Source organism: Myxocyprinus asiaticus, chromosome 29, assembly GCF_019703515.2.
Source record: "Myxocyprinus asiaticus isolate MX2 ecotype Aquarium Trade chromosome 29, UBuf_Myxa_2, whole genome shotgun sequence".
In the NCBI taxonomy this organism is placed as follows: domain Eukaryota; kingdom Metazoa; phylum Chordata; class Actinopteri; order Cypriniformes; family Catostomidae; genus Myxocyprinus; species Myxocyprinus asiaticus.
Genome location: NC_059372.1, coordinates 36,440,240 through 36,458,906, shown reverse-complemented (window position 1 = coordinate 36,458,906; position 18,667 = coordinate 36,440,240). Strand labels below are relative to the sequence as shown.

The window sequence follows — 18,667 nt, the reverse complement described above, 5'->3', positions numbered from 1 at the left end:
AAGATCTGATAATAAGAAGTCATTGTTTTTGCAGAGTGTCCATGCAAGACCTTTGTTCACTGAGAGCTTTGCTTTGCATTAATCTTGACTGGAACTACTCATGGAAATGTTTCCAATCATCCTTTTGACAGGTAAGATACAATATTTGGTGGGTAATTATGTGTAATGTGGGTGATATTAATTATTGTTTTCAATAATGAAAACAAGTAAAATTTTCACTACTATCTTTATGCTTTTTAATAGTAAATATTCCCACAATTTTCTATAACAGGATAGTAATATCTCTGAATCTCTGATTTGTTTTATTTTATAGTCAGTTTGCAATATGTGCAAGTAAAATCTCAAGACGCAATTGATGGTAAGATATGTTGAGCCCTATTTATGTGGATTGTTTCTGGTTTCATATGTGCAATGGTAATATTTTGTTTGCAAGATGCCAGTGGTATGCTTTGAAGCTTGGTTTATATTTTTGAATAGAATTTGAGTATCACTTTAATAATTTTATCTGGTATTAGCCACTCTCCTAGAAACCAAAACTGTGGTGTTGATGCCTAAGCCCAAGATAAGTATGAGTCCAGCTCATACAGTGTTGTACAACACCGAGAATGTCACTTTGCATTGTGAAGTCCTTGAGGCACCATCTGGTTTACAGTATGTCTGGTACAAGGACTCAGCTCTGCATGAACCTCACACTGATAAACTCAATGTGTCTGAAGTTGGAAGATATGAATGCAAAAGCAGAAACTCTTGAGTCAGTAAAAAGCGACCCTCACACTTTAACTTTACAAAGTGAATAAATATCCTATTTGTGCAATGATGTGTTATTTTCCAAGGCTTTTAGTTTCACAAAATCCTCTGTTCTGTCATCTGAGCTTTTCTTAAAGGGGTAGTTCACCCTCATGTTGTCTTAAACCCATATGACTTCCTTTCTTATGTGGAACACAAACAGAGATATTTAGCAGAATGTCAGCGTCAGTCACCATTCACATTCATTGGGCCTCATTCATGAAACTTTTGTAAATATATGAGTAAATGCGGAGTAATTTGCGCATAAAATGGACCTTCCTGAAAACCTTTGGTTAGATTCACAAATGCTTCATACTCCCCCAATTTGTTAATAAAATGCATGTATGTTATTGGATTCCAAACATTTTTAAAACGTGCACACACTCGCTGTGTATGCACGTTTATTTACAATTAACATAATCCACGACATGAAAATGCCATTTAATGTAAGGAAGGCACCAGACTCGCTAGTAAATGCTGTTAACATCTATGCGGAACAGTAATGAAATTGTTTTTATGAATGAAGTGCATTCACATCGTAAAGTTTGATTTAGCAAACACAATAGCGTCTCAAAGAAACTGCTTACTGTCATCGCATATACACCAATGAGCCAAAACATTATGACAACTCACAGGTGAAGCAAATAACGTTGATCATCTCCTAACAAGGCCACATGTCAAGATCTGGGTAGATTAGATGGTAAGCAAACAACCAGATCTCATAGTCAACGTGTTGAATGCAGGAGAAATGGGCAGGAGTAAAAACCTGAGCGACTTTGACATGGGCCAAATTGTTATGGCCAGATTAATGGGTCAGAGCATCTCTGAAACGGCAAGGCTTGTGGGGTGCTCCCAGTTAGCAGTGGTGAGTACCTACCAACAGTGGTCCAAGGAGGGACAAGCCACAAACCGACGACAAGGTGTTGGGCGTCCAAGGCTCATCGATGCACGAAGGCAACGAAGGCAATCCCATCTGGTCCGAATTGACAGAAGGTCTACTCTGGCACAAGACACAGAAATTTTAATGATGGTTTAGGGAGGAATGTTTCACAAAACACAGTGAATTTCACCCTGCTGTATATGGGGCTGCGTAGCTGCAGACCAGTCTGAGTGCCCATGATGACCCTGTCCACTGTTGAAAGGTCCTACAATGGGCACGCAAGCATCAGAACTGGACCTTGGAGCAGTAGAAGACGGTCGCCAGGTCCTATGAGTCCCATTTTATTTTACATCACGTGGATACCACAGGACAACTTCAGGGGTCTTATAGAGTCCATGCCTCAGCAGGTCGGCGCTGTTTTGGCAGCATGCAGAGGACCAACAGCATATTAGGCAGGTGGTTATATTGTTTTGGCTCATCAGTGTATTTGCTGTCATCAGAGGCTCTTTTGTAAATCAAACTGTTCAAGAAGTTAATAAAACGGTTTGACATGATTGTAAAAAATGTTCAATTCATGCTGGGAAGAATGACCATTAACCTTCTCTGGTTCAGTTTGCAGTGCATCGCCAGCATCATCTATGAAACTTCTCGGGTAAATCATGATGGTAACTGTAATATTGCAACTGGAAGAATCTTCAGAGAAATTAATAGAATGCCTGAAGAAGTATTGTGTATTGTGTACGCCCCTGCCCGCGATGTGTTTATTTATGTGTTTAACAGCATTTGCATTGACCATACGTTATCAACTGAACAGGATTTACCGATGCCTATGCTCAATTATGAAACCTAAATAACAGAGCTCATATCAAATAAAAAAAACTGTCCAACCAGTAAAACGCAAACCGCATCTTTCCATGAACTTTTCACTTCTGCACTTCTGCTTTTCACTTTTGCACTTCTGCTTGAAAAACGAGTTGAAAAAATAATAAATAAAATAGTTAATGCAAACAGCAAAGAAACATTAGCCTATGGTTTAAAAATATATTTTTTTTTTTTTTTTTTTTTTTTACAAATGTATGTTCTTATTTTGTTAAGGTTAATTTTACTAATGTAATTATTATTTTTATAATTACTTATTTAATTTAATCAAAATGTATTCATGTGTATTCATGGCAGTTTGTCTAAAAGAACACAAAATTGTCTTACAATTTATACGTTGTCTGGAGCAGATGTAAATTTTGTTCATACCAACTTATGTCTTGAAAATATGAAAACTTTCATGAATCCGAGAATTTACATCAGAACGGCTTTAAAAATGATTTACACAAATTAGTTTTGCTCGTTTGTTCATGAATGAGGCCAAATAAATATATTTCCTATACAATAAATGTGAACAGTGTCTGAGGCTGTCATTCTTCCTAATATATCTTTTTGTGTTCCATGGAAGAAAGTCATATGGGTTTGGAACAACATAAAGGTGAGGAAATGATGACAGATTGTATTTATTTATTTATTTTTATTATCGAACTACTCCTTTAGATACCCAATGTTTGCAGAACATTGTGCATCTGCTTTTCACATTTTCAGGGTTTGAACTTTTTAAAAGTAGAGCTAGAGTTGTTTTCAGGGGCATTTTCTACCTTTATGAGAGCATTTTTAGTGCATTTATTTCTATTATATAACATAATCATTTTGTTTCAAATACTTTCAAATAATATTTTCAATCTGAATATTCTGACAAGCTGTTACCAATAAAATAAATAAACAACAAGTCATTTAATGCAATAATGTGTACAACTAGGGCTAGAATATTAATAAACATATCAGATACATCAGAAATATATAACAGTAAAAAAAAATATATATATAGAGAGGAATTCATTTGGGGGGAATTTTTCACCCCCACTTTTTCAAATTTGGGGTCAAAACTTCTTCATTTTTACCCTGGGCCTGAAGTTAATTCTGAAGTTCATTTCTGACCCTGGTCCACTGCATAACTTTCATTCAAATTGTGATTTAGCATTTGTGCTTGTTAGCTGTGTCTTTAATTTCAGTTTGCTGTCTGCATTTACTTTTCAATAGCAATCCCAACAGCAAAACTGACTTTGGTATCTGAGTGGTCTGAAGTCTACCAATCTGAAAAAGTCAGTCTACAGTGTGAGATTCAGGGCAGCTCAGAGGCCTGGTCCTACAAATGGTATAAAAATGGGGCAACTCTACAAGAATCTAAACCTCAATTTAACATCCAGTCAACAACAAAGATCGACTCAGGAGATTATTCTTGTCAGGGATCCCTACAAGGCAGAGTGACCACTGAACACAGTACTGTTGTTACACTTACAGTTAAGGGTAAGCATAATAATTGTAATAATTCTTTATTTTACCATTTAAATGTGTAGTTATAACTGTGTAGTTATAACTGTGTTATATCATGTTGGTTTGTTGTTTTGATGACTTTACTATTCTAAAATATGGAAAATCAAAATAAATAATGAGATGGTGTGTCCAAACCCTGGACTCCTATGGTACATACAGTATATGGTCCTGAAAAGGCTTGATCTGTACAAAATGTTTGTGAATAAAAGCAGCAGAGCTTCAGCAATAACCAAAACAAAATAAATATTCACACCAAAGTACAATGTTAAACAGAGATTTAGTAGTTGTGCTTGTTTTTTGTGTTTCATTTCCTATCTTTATTTACTTTTCAATAGCAATCCCAACAGCAAAACTGACTTTGGTATCTAAGTGGTCTGAAGTCTACCAATCTGAAAAAGTCAGTCTATAGTGTGAGATTCAGGGCAGCTCAGAGGCCTGGTCCTACAAATGGTATAAAAATGGGGCAACTCTACAAAAATCTAAACCTCAATTTAACATCCAGTCGACAAAAAAGATCGACTCAGGAGATTATTCTTGTCAGGGATCCCTACAAGGCAGAGTGACCACTGAACACAGTACTGTTGTTACACTTACAGTCAAGGGTAAGCATAATAATTGTAATAATTCTTTATTTTACCATTTAAATGTGTAGTTATAACTGTGTAGTTATAACTGTGTTATATCATGTTGGTTTGTTGTTTTGATGACTTTACTATTCTAAAATGTGGAAAATCAAAATAAATAATGAGATGGTGTGTCCAAACCCTGGACTCCTATGGTACATACAGTATATGGTCCTGAAAAGGCTTGATCTGTACAAAGTGTTTGTGAATAAAAGCAGCAGAGCTTCAGCAATAACCAAAACAAAATAAATATTCACACCAAAGTACAATGTTAAATAGAGATTTAGTAGTTGTGCTTGTTTTTTTTGTGTTTCATTTCCTATCTTTATTTACTTTTCAATAGCAATCCCAACAGCAAAACTGACTTTGGTATCTAAGTGGTCTGAAGTCTACCAATCTGAAAAAGTCAGTCTACAGTGTGAGATTCAGGGAAGCTCAGAGGCCTGGACTTACAAATGGTATAAAAATAGGGGCAGTCTACAAGAATCTGAATCTCAATTCAACATCCAGTCAGCAACAAAGATTGACTCAGGAGATTATACCTGCCAGGGATCCCTTCAAGACAGAGTGGACGCTGAACTCAGTACTGCTCTTACAGTTACAGTTCATGGTAAGGATACAAATTTTACAACTCTTCATTTACAGTTCTAATGACAATCTTGGTGCTGGTCTAAAACCTGTTCTCCAGCAAAATGTAAAAGCAAAAACATGCTGGCACTTCAGCACATTGATGGTATGATAAAAAAAAAAAAAAAAAATTTAAAAAAAATCAGCGATATCACACTAGCAAGAGTGCTGTTGTACTGAACATTGTGCTGATATTCAGACCAACAGTTCGATTACTATTGTGATATTGCTTTTATATAACAGTTCAACAAACAAGTAAATAATACCAAGTAACATACATTTGGAAATAGTTCCAAAACAAGCCAAAGCATTAAATGTGTCATGCATTGAGAAATAAAATTTTCCTTGATTTTTTTAACTATAAGAGGTCATAATACTATAAAAACACACTGTAAGATTCAGAACTCAAAACGTATTCATTAGTCCAAAAAAAGGCTTTATTGAAACCAGTATTCCTAAACGACTCGTTTTCTACTTCCTCGTCTCTATTACGTAATAGAGATGAATACATAAGCACAAGTCTGCCTCTACATAAACAAGTCAACGCCTACTTCATCATCGCCTCTTTGGCCCACCCACAGGTTCGCGGTTAGAGCGGTGAGAAGAGTTGGTATGGCAGGGAGAAACACAGGGATTATTGGAACAACAAGAGGTTTGAGATGTCTGCAAAGTTTACAAAATGTTGTGCAGTGCCAGGTTGTGGAAAAACAGACTCTTTGCATTTGATTCCTAATGATCCTAACATTAGGAAAGAGTGGCTGACTTTTATTTTTCAGTCCCAGATTGTGTCAGTTAGACAGTGTTTTTTGTTCGCTTCATTTTATTGTGGATTCTTTTTCAAACAAGACACAGTTTGACGCAAGCTTTGCAGAGAGACTTATATTAAAAGTTGATACAGTGTCAACTATATTGGACCCAATAGTAATGTCACAACAGACAAGTGTGAGTATCCATGCTAATTGTATTGCTTCATGTTAGAGACTGTTAGATATGTACTGAGTATTTAAATGTTTTCAACATAATTTCCAAGCTTAATATTAGATAGGGCTGAAACAATTAGTTGAAGTTATTGACAATGTCAACAATGAAAAATTGTCTACAAAAATGTTCATTGCAAATAGTCGTTTGATCTCATTTAACAGAACATGACATCATATGTAGCTCTAATGATGATGCTGAGAGCAGCACTGCAGTTCGCACCTGACTGAATGCTGTTATATTTAGTGCGTTATAGCTTTATTAAAGTTCAAATAATATGGAAGCAGATTATGTAAATAACTACAAACTCCGAAACTGGCATTTCTCTGTGTGGTCAGTTCCTCTTCTATGAGTTGCGCGAATGTCCCGATCTAAAGAGGAGAGATTGAAACTGCACCCGGCTGATGCACACTCTGTCGCGGGGAAAAATCTTACTAACATTATAAGTGGACCTCAGTGAACATTATAAAATAAAATAAAAAATGCAATGCATGACACGTTTAAGCACATCTTTCTTTCTGCACTGCACTCATGCATGGGTGATTGGTAAAGAAACACTGGAGTCAATAGGCCTGTTCACACATGCAACCAGGTAAATTACAGGAAAATTGTTGGGTTGCCTTTACTGGCAAATGTACCAAATGTGCTGTCCACGCATACCATCAATAAGGAAATTTATAGGTAATGATACAACTTCACATTAAGGAAAATTTAGCAAAATTTATCAGTATTTTCAAAAGGGTCGTGTTCACACCTGACCTCTCAACTGGAAATTGTAGGCCATTTTCTGGAAAAGGTTGTATGTGTGAACGCGACTATTGACTCACTAGCAACACAAAATAAACTCAGTTTGTCATTAAATTTGTCACCACCTACTGGTGTAAAGATGTAATCTGCAGAAATGGTCACTGAATGAATCACTTAAATTCAAAATAAACATTGAATTAAAATCCCCACCACTATTTTGTAAGCTGCAAACATGCAGAGTGATACAAATAGTGAAGTGTCCCGGTGCCTTTACAGTAAATATCAGCACAGAGTATATACTGTATGTATATATATATATATATATATATATATATATATATATATATATATATACAGGTGCATCTCAATAAATTAGAATGTCGTGGAAAAGTTCATTTATTTCAGTAACTCAGCTCAAATTGTGAAACTCGTGTATTAAATAAATTCAATGCACACAGACTGAAGTAGTTTAAGTCTTTGGTTCTTTTAATTGTGATGATTTTGGCTCACATTTAACAAAAACCCACCAATTCACTATCTCAAAAAATTAGAATATGGTGACATGCCAATCAGCTAATCAACTCAAAACACCTGCAAAGGTTTCCTGAGCCTTCAAAATGGTCTCTCAGTTTGGTTCACTAGGCTACACAATCATGGGGAAGACTGCTGATCTGACAGTTGTCCAGAAGACAATCATTGACACCCTTCACAAGGAGGGTAAGCCACAAACATTCATTGCCAAAGAAGCTGGCTGTTCACAGAGTGCTGTATCCAAGCATGTTAACAGAAAGTTGAGTGGAAGGAAAAAGTGTGGAAGAAAAAGATGCACAACCAACCGAGAGAACCGCAGCCTTATGATTGTCCAGCAAAATCGATTCAAGAATTTGGGTGAACTTCACAAGGAATGGACTGAGGCTGGGGTCAAGGCATCAAGAGCCACCACACACAGACATGTCAAGGAATTTGGCTACAGTATTCCTCTTGTTAAGCCACTCCTGAACCACAGACAACGTCAGAGGCGTCTTACCTGGGCTATGGAGAAGAAGAACTGGACTATTGCCCAGTGTTCCAAAGTCCTCTTTTCAGATGAGAGCAAGTTTTGTATTTCATTTGGAAACCAAGGTCCTAGAGTCTGAAGGAAGGGTGGAGAAGCTCATAGCCCAAGTTGTTTGAAGTCCAGTGTTAAGTTTCCACAGTCTGTGATGATTTGGGGTGCAATGTCATCTGCTGGTGTTGGTCCATTGTGTTTTTTGAAAACCAAAGTCACTGCACCCGTTTACCAAGAAAGTTTGGAGCACTTCATGCTTCCTTCTGCTGACCAGCTTTTTAAAGATGCTGATTTCATTTTCCAGCAGGATTTGGCACCTGCCCACACTGCCAAAAGCACCAAAAGTTGGTTAAATGACCATGGTGTTGGTGTGCTTGACTGGCCAGCAAACTCACCAGACCTGAACCCCATAGAGAATCTATGGGGTATTGTCAAGAGGAAAATGAGAAACAAGAGACCAAAAAATGCAGATGAGCTGAAGGCCACTGTCAAAGAAACCTGGGCTTCCATACCACCACAGCAGTGCCACAAACTGATCACCTCCATGCCACGCCGAATTGAGGCAGTAATTAAAGCAAAAGGAGCCCCTACCAAGTATTGAGTACATATACAGTAAATGAACATACTTTCTAGAAGGCCAACAATTCACTAAAAAAATTTTTTTTATTGGTCTTATGATGTATTCTAATTTTTTGAGATAGTGAATTGGTGGGTTTTTGTTAAATGTGAGCCAAAATCATCACAATTAAAAGAACCAAAGACTTAAACTACTTCAGTCTGTGTGCATTGAATTTATTTAATACACAAGTTTCATAATTTGAGTTGAATTACTGAAATAAATGAACTTTTCCACGACATTCTAATTTATTGAGATGCACCTGTATATATATATATATATATATATATATATATATATATACACTGATGGTAAGTCATGTACCATCTGACATACAAAAGCTGTAATTTAATGAGATAAATACATAGTTTGCATGTACTGCGCTGATCAAATGTGTTTGTGAATGTGTGGAGCCACTGTTGTGATGACATAAAGACACACAGTGCTCATACCTTTTAGAGATCCTTGGCTCGTACAGGGAAAACACCATCATGAGCATTATGTACCTTGTTTGTAGCAGATGGCAGTGAGCAGAGCACTAATTCACTTTTTAGCATGAAGCAAATACAGACTACATATTTAATTAAATATGAGCCTTTTGCGGTTTAATTATAACTTTGAGTCACATAGCAACCAGCTTTTCTGGACTAAGAAGCTAGCATAATTTAAACTCAGAAACACTTTAAAATAAAAGCTCTGGTAAAATAAAAGCTCAATTTGAAGGAAAAAAAAAAGTATGACAGAAATAGATCACTATTGTATAGTTATGTAATATTCACTGTAATTCTACTAATAATAAATAAATAATAATTGTATTATATTTAAGCAATATCTCATATCTGTGATGCTCTGTTATGCAGCACTTTATTTGACAAAAATATTTCCAGTGTTGTATTTTGGATTGTGCTGTGAGGTTCGGTATAAAAGCACTCCATCTGATAAAAACACAATATTGTTGAAAATTAATTACATTTTATTTTTGGTTGATTAAAGTTTTCATGAATTCATTTAAGCACCATTTTGATGGTGCAATTGAAATAAACTGTTGATATGGAATAAAAAAATAAAAAAATAAAAACAATATCGGTACTCATACTCAAAAACTTTGTATCAGGACATCCCTAATATATACACACTGGTGGCCAAAAGTTTGGAATAATGTACAGATTTTGCTCTTATGGAAAGAAATTGGTACTTTTATTCACCAGAGTGGCATTCAACTGATCACAATTGTGAGGGACTCGACATGGAGGCGAAGGTAGAATCCAAATGCAGGAGATTTATTTACAATCAGCATACAAATCCAAAACACATGACAGAGACGTAATCATGAAGCAGGCAAAGTGGTTGTTAACAGGTAATCAGTCCAACCAGGCAAACAGAGAAAAACAGTAATCCGAAATTGGTAATTCAGTAAAGCAGGCACAATGGTCATAACAAGTAGGCAATGAAACAGACAATGAGAATAACGCTTGGTAAGGCAGTAAAACTGGCAATACTTCGCAAGGTCACAATGGCAAGACATGGCTATTTATATGATACAAACAGGAAGTCACCATAGAAGAAACGGTTCAGTGTGTAGTCAGGACATTAATACCATGAAAAATTACTATTACAATTTGAAAAAAATGTTCAGAACTACTTAAACTACTTTGAAATAATTCAAAGATTTCTCATCAAAAAATCCTCCATGTGCAGCAATGATCCTTGGCAAGATCCTTGGCATTCTAGCTCAGTTTGTCCAGATACTCAGGTGACATTTCACTCCACGCATCCTGTAGCACTTGCCATAGATGTGGCTGTCTTGTCGGGCACTTCTCACGCACCTTACAGTCTAGCTGATCCCACAAATTCTCAATGGGGTTAAGATCCATAACACTCTTTTCCAATTACCTGTTGTCCAATGTCTGTGTTTCTTTGCCCACTCTAACCTTTTCTTTTTGTTTTTCTCTTTCAAACGTGGCTTTTTCTTTGCAATTCTTCCCATAAGGTCTGTACCCCTGAGTCTTCTCTTTACTGTTGTACATGAAACTGGTGTTGAGCGGGTAGAATTCAATGAAGCTGTCAGCTGAGGACATGTGAGGCATCTGTTTCTCAAACTAGTGACTCTGATGTACTTATCCTCTTGTTTAGTTGTACATCTGACCTTCCACATCTCTTTCTGTCCTTGTTAGAGTCATTTGTCTTTGAAGACTGTAGTGTACACCTTTATATGAAATCTTCAAGTTTTTGGCAATTTCAAGCATTTCTAGCCTTCATTCCTCAAAACATGATTGACTGACAAGTTTCTAGAGAAAGCTGTTTCTTTTTTGCCATTTTTGACCTAATATTGACCTTAAGACATGCCAGTCTATTGCATACTGTGGCTATAAGATCCAAGAAATAATAGAGGGAGACTGCTGTTGCATTTATGAACTATTTACTGTGCATTTAGTAAGCAAACATTACATTTGCATCTCACATGCTGAGCACAGTGACACTAACATTTCTCAGAACCAATCTAAAAGCTAAACTCCTCCCAATCCTTGGTTTCCTTATAGGAGCCTCAGTATTCTAAAAGTCACTCAATACATTACAGTGGCAACTCAAAAAAAAAAAAAAAAAAAAAAAACAAAAACAAAAAAACACAAAGACAATGTTAAGCTTCATTTAATAAACCAACTAGCTTTCAGCAGTGTTTGATATAATGGCAGGTGATTTTCTAACACCAAATAAGCAATTTAGCATGATTACTCAAGGATAAGGTGTTAGAGTTATGGCTGGCACATAAGTTTGCAGCTTCCTGTTTCATTATAAAAAGGAGTTTCAGTGGGTAGCCACTATTAGCAGCACAATTCTGTTCATTAAGGGTGCACTCACACTGCAGCAGTGTTAGGTTCCAGTAACTCACATAGATGCAGATATGAGCAGTGAGTCATCTGAAGAGTTTAGATAGATAGATATGTGCATGGACAGTCGATATTTGTTTAACCATTTGGTGTGCTTGTATTAGAATACCAAAATCACTTTTCAGTTATTCTAAACTTGCAGTATAGGTCTGCAAACAGACCCGAGCCAGACGGGACCTCAGAAACCATCAAGTTTTGGGCCAGGTTTGGATCAGTTTTTCAATTATAGGGCGAGTTCACACGTGTTTTTGTGTGCATCTGCACTGTTTTAAATATTTATTTATTTATTTTTTTTTATATGGAAACACTCGCTGGATATACGTCTTTGACCTTTGCGCCACATTTTACTTTTTTCAGCATCTTGCGCAGGACCGCCACATTTTTTAGACACCATGTCAAGTTAAAAAGAACTTCAATATTTATAAACGAATATCAAAACACCTGCATTCAATTAATTTGAACAATTATTTGTGTTCTACCTTCTTCCAAAAGCGTTTTGCTAGGTGGGTGTTTGGTATTATTGAAGGGGGGCTAAGCCCCCCTTTGACCCCAGGCCTGAGCGCCACTTACATAGTTTTCCAAGTATTTGGAGTATTCACTTTTGACATGGCTAGAAGACACATTGTGTATAAGCATTTTTCGATTAACCTACACAATGTATTTTCACTTACAAGTCTTTTTGTTGTTTGAGAGGTTGAATGAAGCCTATTCAAGGCTACATACAGTATAGAGAAACTGCATAATAAATGTTGCAATTTCTAATTCTTCCATTTGCGCAGCTGCATTGGTTTCATACAGCAACCTGCAAACTCGTCAACATCAATTTACTCATTCTTGCAGAAGTACTAATGCCTTAGTAACTTTTGTCCATACAGTGAAAAAATTCATAGCTTTGGACTGCATCCTGAACTGTAATGTGTCCTGTGTGTGATACCTTCGCCTTGCTGTTGACTTGGATATTCAACAATATCCATTATCTGTCCCAGTTTATATAAATAATACAAATTAGATTTTTTCCATCTGAAAATTATAAACATGCCCAAGTGCGCCTCGTGCTGTTTTCTGAAGGAATTTACAGACAGTGATTGAGTGACACTGCCAGAGTGGATCCCCCTTTTCTCTTAGAATGTTAAAATATAATTCTTCTTCAATTTAGAATTTTGTTGTTCCAACTAAATTACTGACATTAAATAATCACAGTAATTTTTCATTAAGGGGACACCCCAAGAGCTCTGAAACAATTCCAACACTGAATAAAACCTAAAAGATCAAAGCAAAATGTTAATGGTGATGTGTGCAACTTTTTGGCAGTTAAATATATATCCTCCTGTCCAAGCTTAATATTCACAGTTAGCTATAAGTAAGCCATTCATAAGTTAAACACTGTAAAAAGTATAACACTGTGGCACTATCAAAACATTGCTCTGTTTGTTTGAGCATCCCTGATCAGCCTCAAACAATGCCATGAAATTACACACTTCCCCTTTAAGTAAAGTGAAACTGCATGGTATCAACAAAGGTTAAACTAATAAAGCCTTTAAAGTTTTTTTTTTTTTTTTTAATTACATTTTTTTTTAGCAAGTTTGTAAACACACCGTGGACTATTAATGTCATGCTTGTCTCACTATGAAAAATATATAAGAAAAATATTAGAAATGCATGTATTAAATAATGTACTATTTTGCTCTCAGCTCGTCCACCTGCTGTGCTGACTCTGGAGACAGAATGGGGTGACATCTTGGCTGGGAATATACTGACACTAAAGTGCAAGATCACAGATAAAAGAGAGTGGAACTACACCTGGTATGAGAATGGACAGGAGCTGAACGAGTCTTTAGAAATCTACAAAGTGACAGCAACTGAAGAAACAATTAAAAGTGAATTCAAGTGCAAGGGGATAAGGACTGAGAGACCACTGTACTCTGCTCTAAGTGAGGAGTTCATGGCTAATAATATTGGTGAGTAATGATAAAGTTTGCTGTATTATGTCTAGATAATGGGAAAATAGAATATCCCTAGAATAAGGAAAACATCACTGGCTGAATTAAAGAAAACATATATTAGATACAAAACAAAAGGGAGCGCAAAAATCTAGGTGTGAGTGCCCCCTTCTGTGAGAAAACATGACAAGAGAAAAGTCATTATTTTCCAGAAAGTTCCACTCAATGAAATCTCTAAAAAATAAAATAAAATAAATGTTGTTCATGTAACTTTGAACCAAGTGTTGTTGGTTAATGTTCCTTACTTTCTAAATCAGGCCTTATCTAAATGAATAATTTCCCCCAATCATTACAGTGTTAAAACGAAAAATACTGCTGGCCATCTCAGGATGTCTCGTCTGCTGTATTATAATCCTGATTATTGGATGCTTCATACTAAAATTCACCCGCAAATCAGGTACAAACAAAACATAATACATGTGCATCTAAATAAAGCTTATAAAGGTCAAATCATTAAACAATATAAAGTCTTGTTGCTATAGTATGCACTATGTAGTTTAGTTTTGTGACTACATGATGAGTTTGTACAGTTTTATTAAATGAATAATGTATTTTTACATGTAATTATTACTTATGACATCTTTTGTTTCTTATCATTAGAGAAAAAAGATACTTACAGAGTTACAGAGGACTTGTTTTTCTCAGTGGCAGACTCAAAGAACCGTAAGTTTCAAATTTTCAAGTCATTTTTATTAGCGCTTTTCACAACACACATCGTTTCAAAGCAGCTTTACAGAAAATCATGCATTAGCAGAGCATGAAACTGAAATATCTATAAAGTCTTAGAGTCATCATTGTGTAGTTTGATTAAGTATGATTGTAAATTGTGTATAAAAATAAATAATTAATGAGCAAGCCAAAGGCGACTGTGGCAAGGAACACAAAACTCCATAAGATGTTGGTTAATGGAGAAAAATAACCTTGGGAGAAACCAGGCTCACTGTGGGGGCCAGTTCCCCTCTGGCTAAACAGTTTTTGTGTGTTTGTGTTTGCATTTTTTCTGCATTTACATTCATATGATTCATAGATTTGATCATTCTGTACAGAAACTGCTGCACCCTTGAAAGAGTACATGGAAAACAAACCAACAGACTCTGAGATGAAAGGTAAATTGCTTTCCTTGAGTCTGGCTGATGATACTGTACAATTTATAAATTACAGAGACACAGTGATGTACTTATTAACTGTTTAACAACTGGCATTATTTCATATCTCAAGTTTTATACTATGTAATTATATTAGGCTTGGGATCTATGCCTTTTTCATGCATCGATAATCGGAAGATTTTCCCGATGATTATAGTTATATATCAGATTTCTTTCAGATATAAATTGGGCTGCTGGTTGCACATTAGTCTTTTTAAAAAAACACAACTTTGGTAAAGTGTGAGTGGCAGAGTAAATTAAAGTGGGTCACGCACCGGACATGTCTGGCAGACGACATGGCGCGTTCTAAAATTTGAAATAATTATTTTCTATGAAGTTATGCACACACGGCCAACGCTCAGTGGCAAAGTTCTGCAGTGCCACGGAGCGCAACTCGCATAGTTTTCCATTAAATTCAACACAAATTATTATCAAAGGACAAAGATTATTTACACTAGCTGGATGATATATTGTGTATATGTATCTTTCATATAGCCTACACAATGTGTTTTCAGTTTCAAGTATGTCGTTTTGAGGTTTGGCAGGTTGAATGAAAGACCTATTCAATGCTACATACAGAGAAATTGCATAATAAACATCGCCATTTATAAACATTCAGTTTGGCATTTACACTAGTTTCATACACTCACCTGCAAACTCATCAATGTCACTTTGTTCATTTTTGAAGAAGTACTAAAACCTTCATAACTTTGGACTGCCATCTGCTGAGCCGCATCAGCTTGTCCTCTGTGTGTGATACCAGTGCTTTTCCTACCCGCGACCCAGCTTCAGTAAAAGTTATATCGCCATCTTGTGATCTCCCAAAGCTATTACGCCACACTATTAAACAGAAGGCCAATTGAGTGAATTGGAAAGCATGCAAATTAGGCTTCTAATTAAAATCTTTTTAAATATAGATGCCTCAAAAATATATCTATAAAATTACTTGCTTATCAATAATCGATGTATCTATATTTAATTAATTTCATAAATAATATGTGAAAAACAAGTAAATCAAGAAATCGACAGGTTTTTTTGTTTTTGTTGTTGTCATAATTTTATGTAAAGCAATCTAGTATAAATATATGACCAGTGTTAAGACATTTTATCAAGCAATTTTAACTTTTAACTAAGCAACATTGCCACACTCTAACTATTATCCTTCAGAATGTGACGAAAAAGAAGAACTGTTTAGCAACTGTATTTCAGCTGTTCATGTGGATGGTGTGATCAAAGGTAAAAGTTCAAGTCTAACAAAAGTCGCTGTCTATAACATCTTAAAATTGCAACAGAAAGCATTTGTACACTATATGTTTTAGAAGTTTCTGATCAATAAATTAGTCAAGTCAATTACTGCAATCAGAATTTCTCTCTTAAAGATGAATATCCACCATTGGCAGAGGTGAATGGCCTAACATCTTTTAAAGGCAGGCTTATAATTTAACTATACACCTATAAATGTCATTTTTACTTTTTGCGATAGTTAATGTCAAGCTTGATTGTATCCATGTTGGCATTATAAAAGCAGACTGTGCTTACTGTATTGTTTTTATTCTACCTCTCCAGGACCCTGAATCATTTTGTCAATAATCAACATCAAGATGAGTTTCTCTTTTTTTTTTTTTTTTTCACAAAGGCAGCTAGAGTAAATGACGTATGCATTAAAAATAAATAAATAAATAAAGACTGTATCTATAGCACAGCACTTTGTCAAATAGCAACTGCACTTTCATGTTCACAAAGGCTGAAAAACAATGTACTGTATTTTTAGGGCTTGAAAAAATTTATAATTTAACTGTAGTGCTATAAATATGTGATCTGGAGAACAGCACGCTGATTGTATAGTGAGGATGCAGTTCTGTATAAGTTACAAAACTATATCTGTACATACCTAGTCTTTTCCATTTATTACTTCTTACAAACATTATATGAAGACAACATAGAGAAAATGTTTGTGGTATATCTACTGGATTATAGTAATCTAGTAGATATACACAAAGTTGTATTGGTGGATAGATCTTTTCTCTTTAATGTTTTTTTTTTTTTTTCATTTAAGATTGTCAGGTGTATCTGATGTGTAGATTAATGGGAGTGGATTATTTCAAATAAAATTAAAGAAGCAGTTTGTACTGCTTTTGTTCCATTATTGCCACCATGATTTCAGATCATCATATTGTTACGTCCCAGGACGTATCTCATGCGTATATGTGTGTGTGTGTGTTCTGTGTGTATCCTTGTTCTGTCTCTCTCTCTCTTGACAGACTGCCATCAGCTGCTGTCACTAATGGCAGCTAACCACTCAGTTGTCGTGATTGGTTGTTGGGAGAGACTGGTATAAAGCTATGGCTGTGCCACACTACAGAGTGCTTCTTTTCCCTTGTTCCAGGTTGCTGTTTCTGCTGCATGTGATAATTGTTACAGTGCTTTATTATTATTATTTTATTTTTAATGGTAACTAATACATGGTAGTAGGGAGATAGGTGGGTGCTATTTTTTTATCCTTTTGTGTTTTCTCCTGTTTTTAGTTAAAAAGGGAGACAGGAAGTTTTCTTCTGCAGGTAATTTACCTCCCTCTTCAGGGGGTGGGGGGCAAAACAACATTCAAAGGCCCATGACATTATGGTGCCTTGGAAGGCTGTCTGAAACCAGTGTCCTTAGGAGGTAATTTTATACAGAAAATGCTGCCTGTGAAGTCATCGAGCCTTCACTGAGGCAGCAAGGCCTCTGCCTTGGCTTTCTGGCATAACCTAAGTAGCACGTGGCACCTGTGAGTGGTCAGAGAAGTGGCACCACAGGCTTTTTATTTCAGGTGAGGCATAATCAATCAGTTGCCAACACCACCATGAGGGCATGCACAGACATCCCTTTCATATAAAAAAAGCTACATTGAAAATGTCCACATTGATTACTAGAGCTGGGTATTCCCTGGCACCTCAAAATACGATAGTTTGGCTAGATTATGAATCAATTCCAATTAATTTGGGTATATTATGGTTATGTACTGATATCTGATGAAGAGCATTTAGCTCGAAACATCACATTTGTGTCTCTTGGTGAGCTCATTAAATCTATTTGGAAGTAACAGTGTGCCAACTTCTTGTGTCTACATGAGATGAATACACAGTTTAATATAAATATTGATACATGGATCTAAAGTATCGATACAATATCATGAGAAAAATTATCGTGTTATATCGATATTTGATTATATCGACACAGCTCTACTGTTACCCAAAGAGCGTACACACTATTATCTCACACAAACAACCCTAACAAAACAAATCATCATCATTAATGAAATATACTAATGCAGGGGCTTTCAAAGTGTGGGGCGTGCCTCCCCAGGGGGCTGTTAGAGCATGTCAGGGGAGGCATGGAGAGTGTTAAACATTTTTATTAATTAATGTGTGTAAATATATATACATATACACTTATTGAGTTTAACTGTTATATTTAAAACATTATTTATAAAGTTCTGAAAATAATAGACAAAAACAAAAAAATATTTATCAAGAATCTTTGACGATTCTATTGATTTTTGATAATTGATAATTATCTTTGATTGTTGAATTTGAAGGATCAATAAGCTAGTGTTAATTTGAATTAATGTTTCATTGATGTTAATGATTAGTGATTATCTTTGATAATTGTTGATTTAATTGTTTGATTCTCATCAATGTTCTATTGATTTGAATAATTAATAATTATCTTTGATAATTATTAATTATTGCTAATAACCAAACCCGCTCCTAAACGTAGCGCACTACATTTACTGGAGTCCCATATGAGGTTTTAATGAGTTAGATTCAATTAATTAATTTAAATATTAATTAATAACTAAAGAAATAATTATTAATTAATGATCTGAACAACCACTAAAGCCCTACATCTACTACAAGTCTAATCATGAACAAAGTCTTGAAGTCTTAAAAATAAAACACCAAGCCTATCAC

The 18,667-nt window shown here is 35.5% G+C and overlaps 1 protein-coding gene across 1 annotated transcript; it reads left to right on the top strand.

The window, feature by feature from the left end:
- On the top strand, window positions 1-17,728 carry LOC127419963 (putative high affinity immunoglobulin gamma Fc receptor IB). Its single transcript, XM_051661825.1, has 10 exons — window positions 1-131; window positions 314-358; window positions 3,749-4,015; window positions 5,009-5,275; window positions 13,261-13,527; window positions 13,865-13,966; window positions 14,170-14,232; window positions 14,616-14,675; window positions 15,882-15,950; window positions 16,281-17,728. Exons 1-10 carry the CDS (start codon window positions 101-103, stop codon window positions 16,286-16,288), a joined length of 1,179 nt encoding a protein of 392 aa, XP_051517785.1. The 5' UTR covers window positions 1-100; the 3' UTR covers window positions 16,289-17,728.
- Window positions 17,729-18,667: the final 939 nt, after the last annotated feature.

What these genes read in the sequence shown, in the direction of transcription:
- LOC127419963 (XM_051661825.1), top strand. Translation starts at nt 101, where the DNA reads ATGGAAATGTTTCCAATCATCCTTTTGACAG. An exon ending in TGTTACACTTACAGTTAAGG is followed by an intron (nt 4,016 to 5,008) that starts GTAAGCATAATA and finishes ACTTTTCAATAG; the next exon opens with CAATCCCAACAGCAAAACTG. An exon ending in TCTTACAGTTACAGTTCATG is followed by an intron (nt 5,276 to 13,260) that starts GTAAGGATACAA and finishes TTTTGCTCTCAG; the next exon opens with CTCGTCCACCTGCTGTGCTG.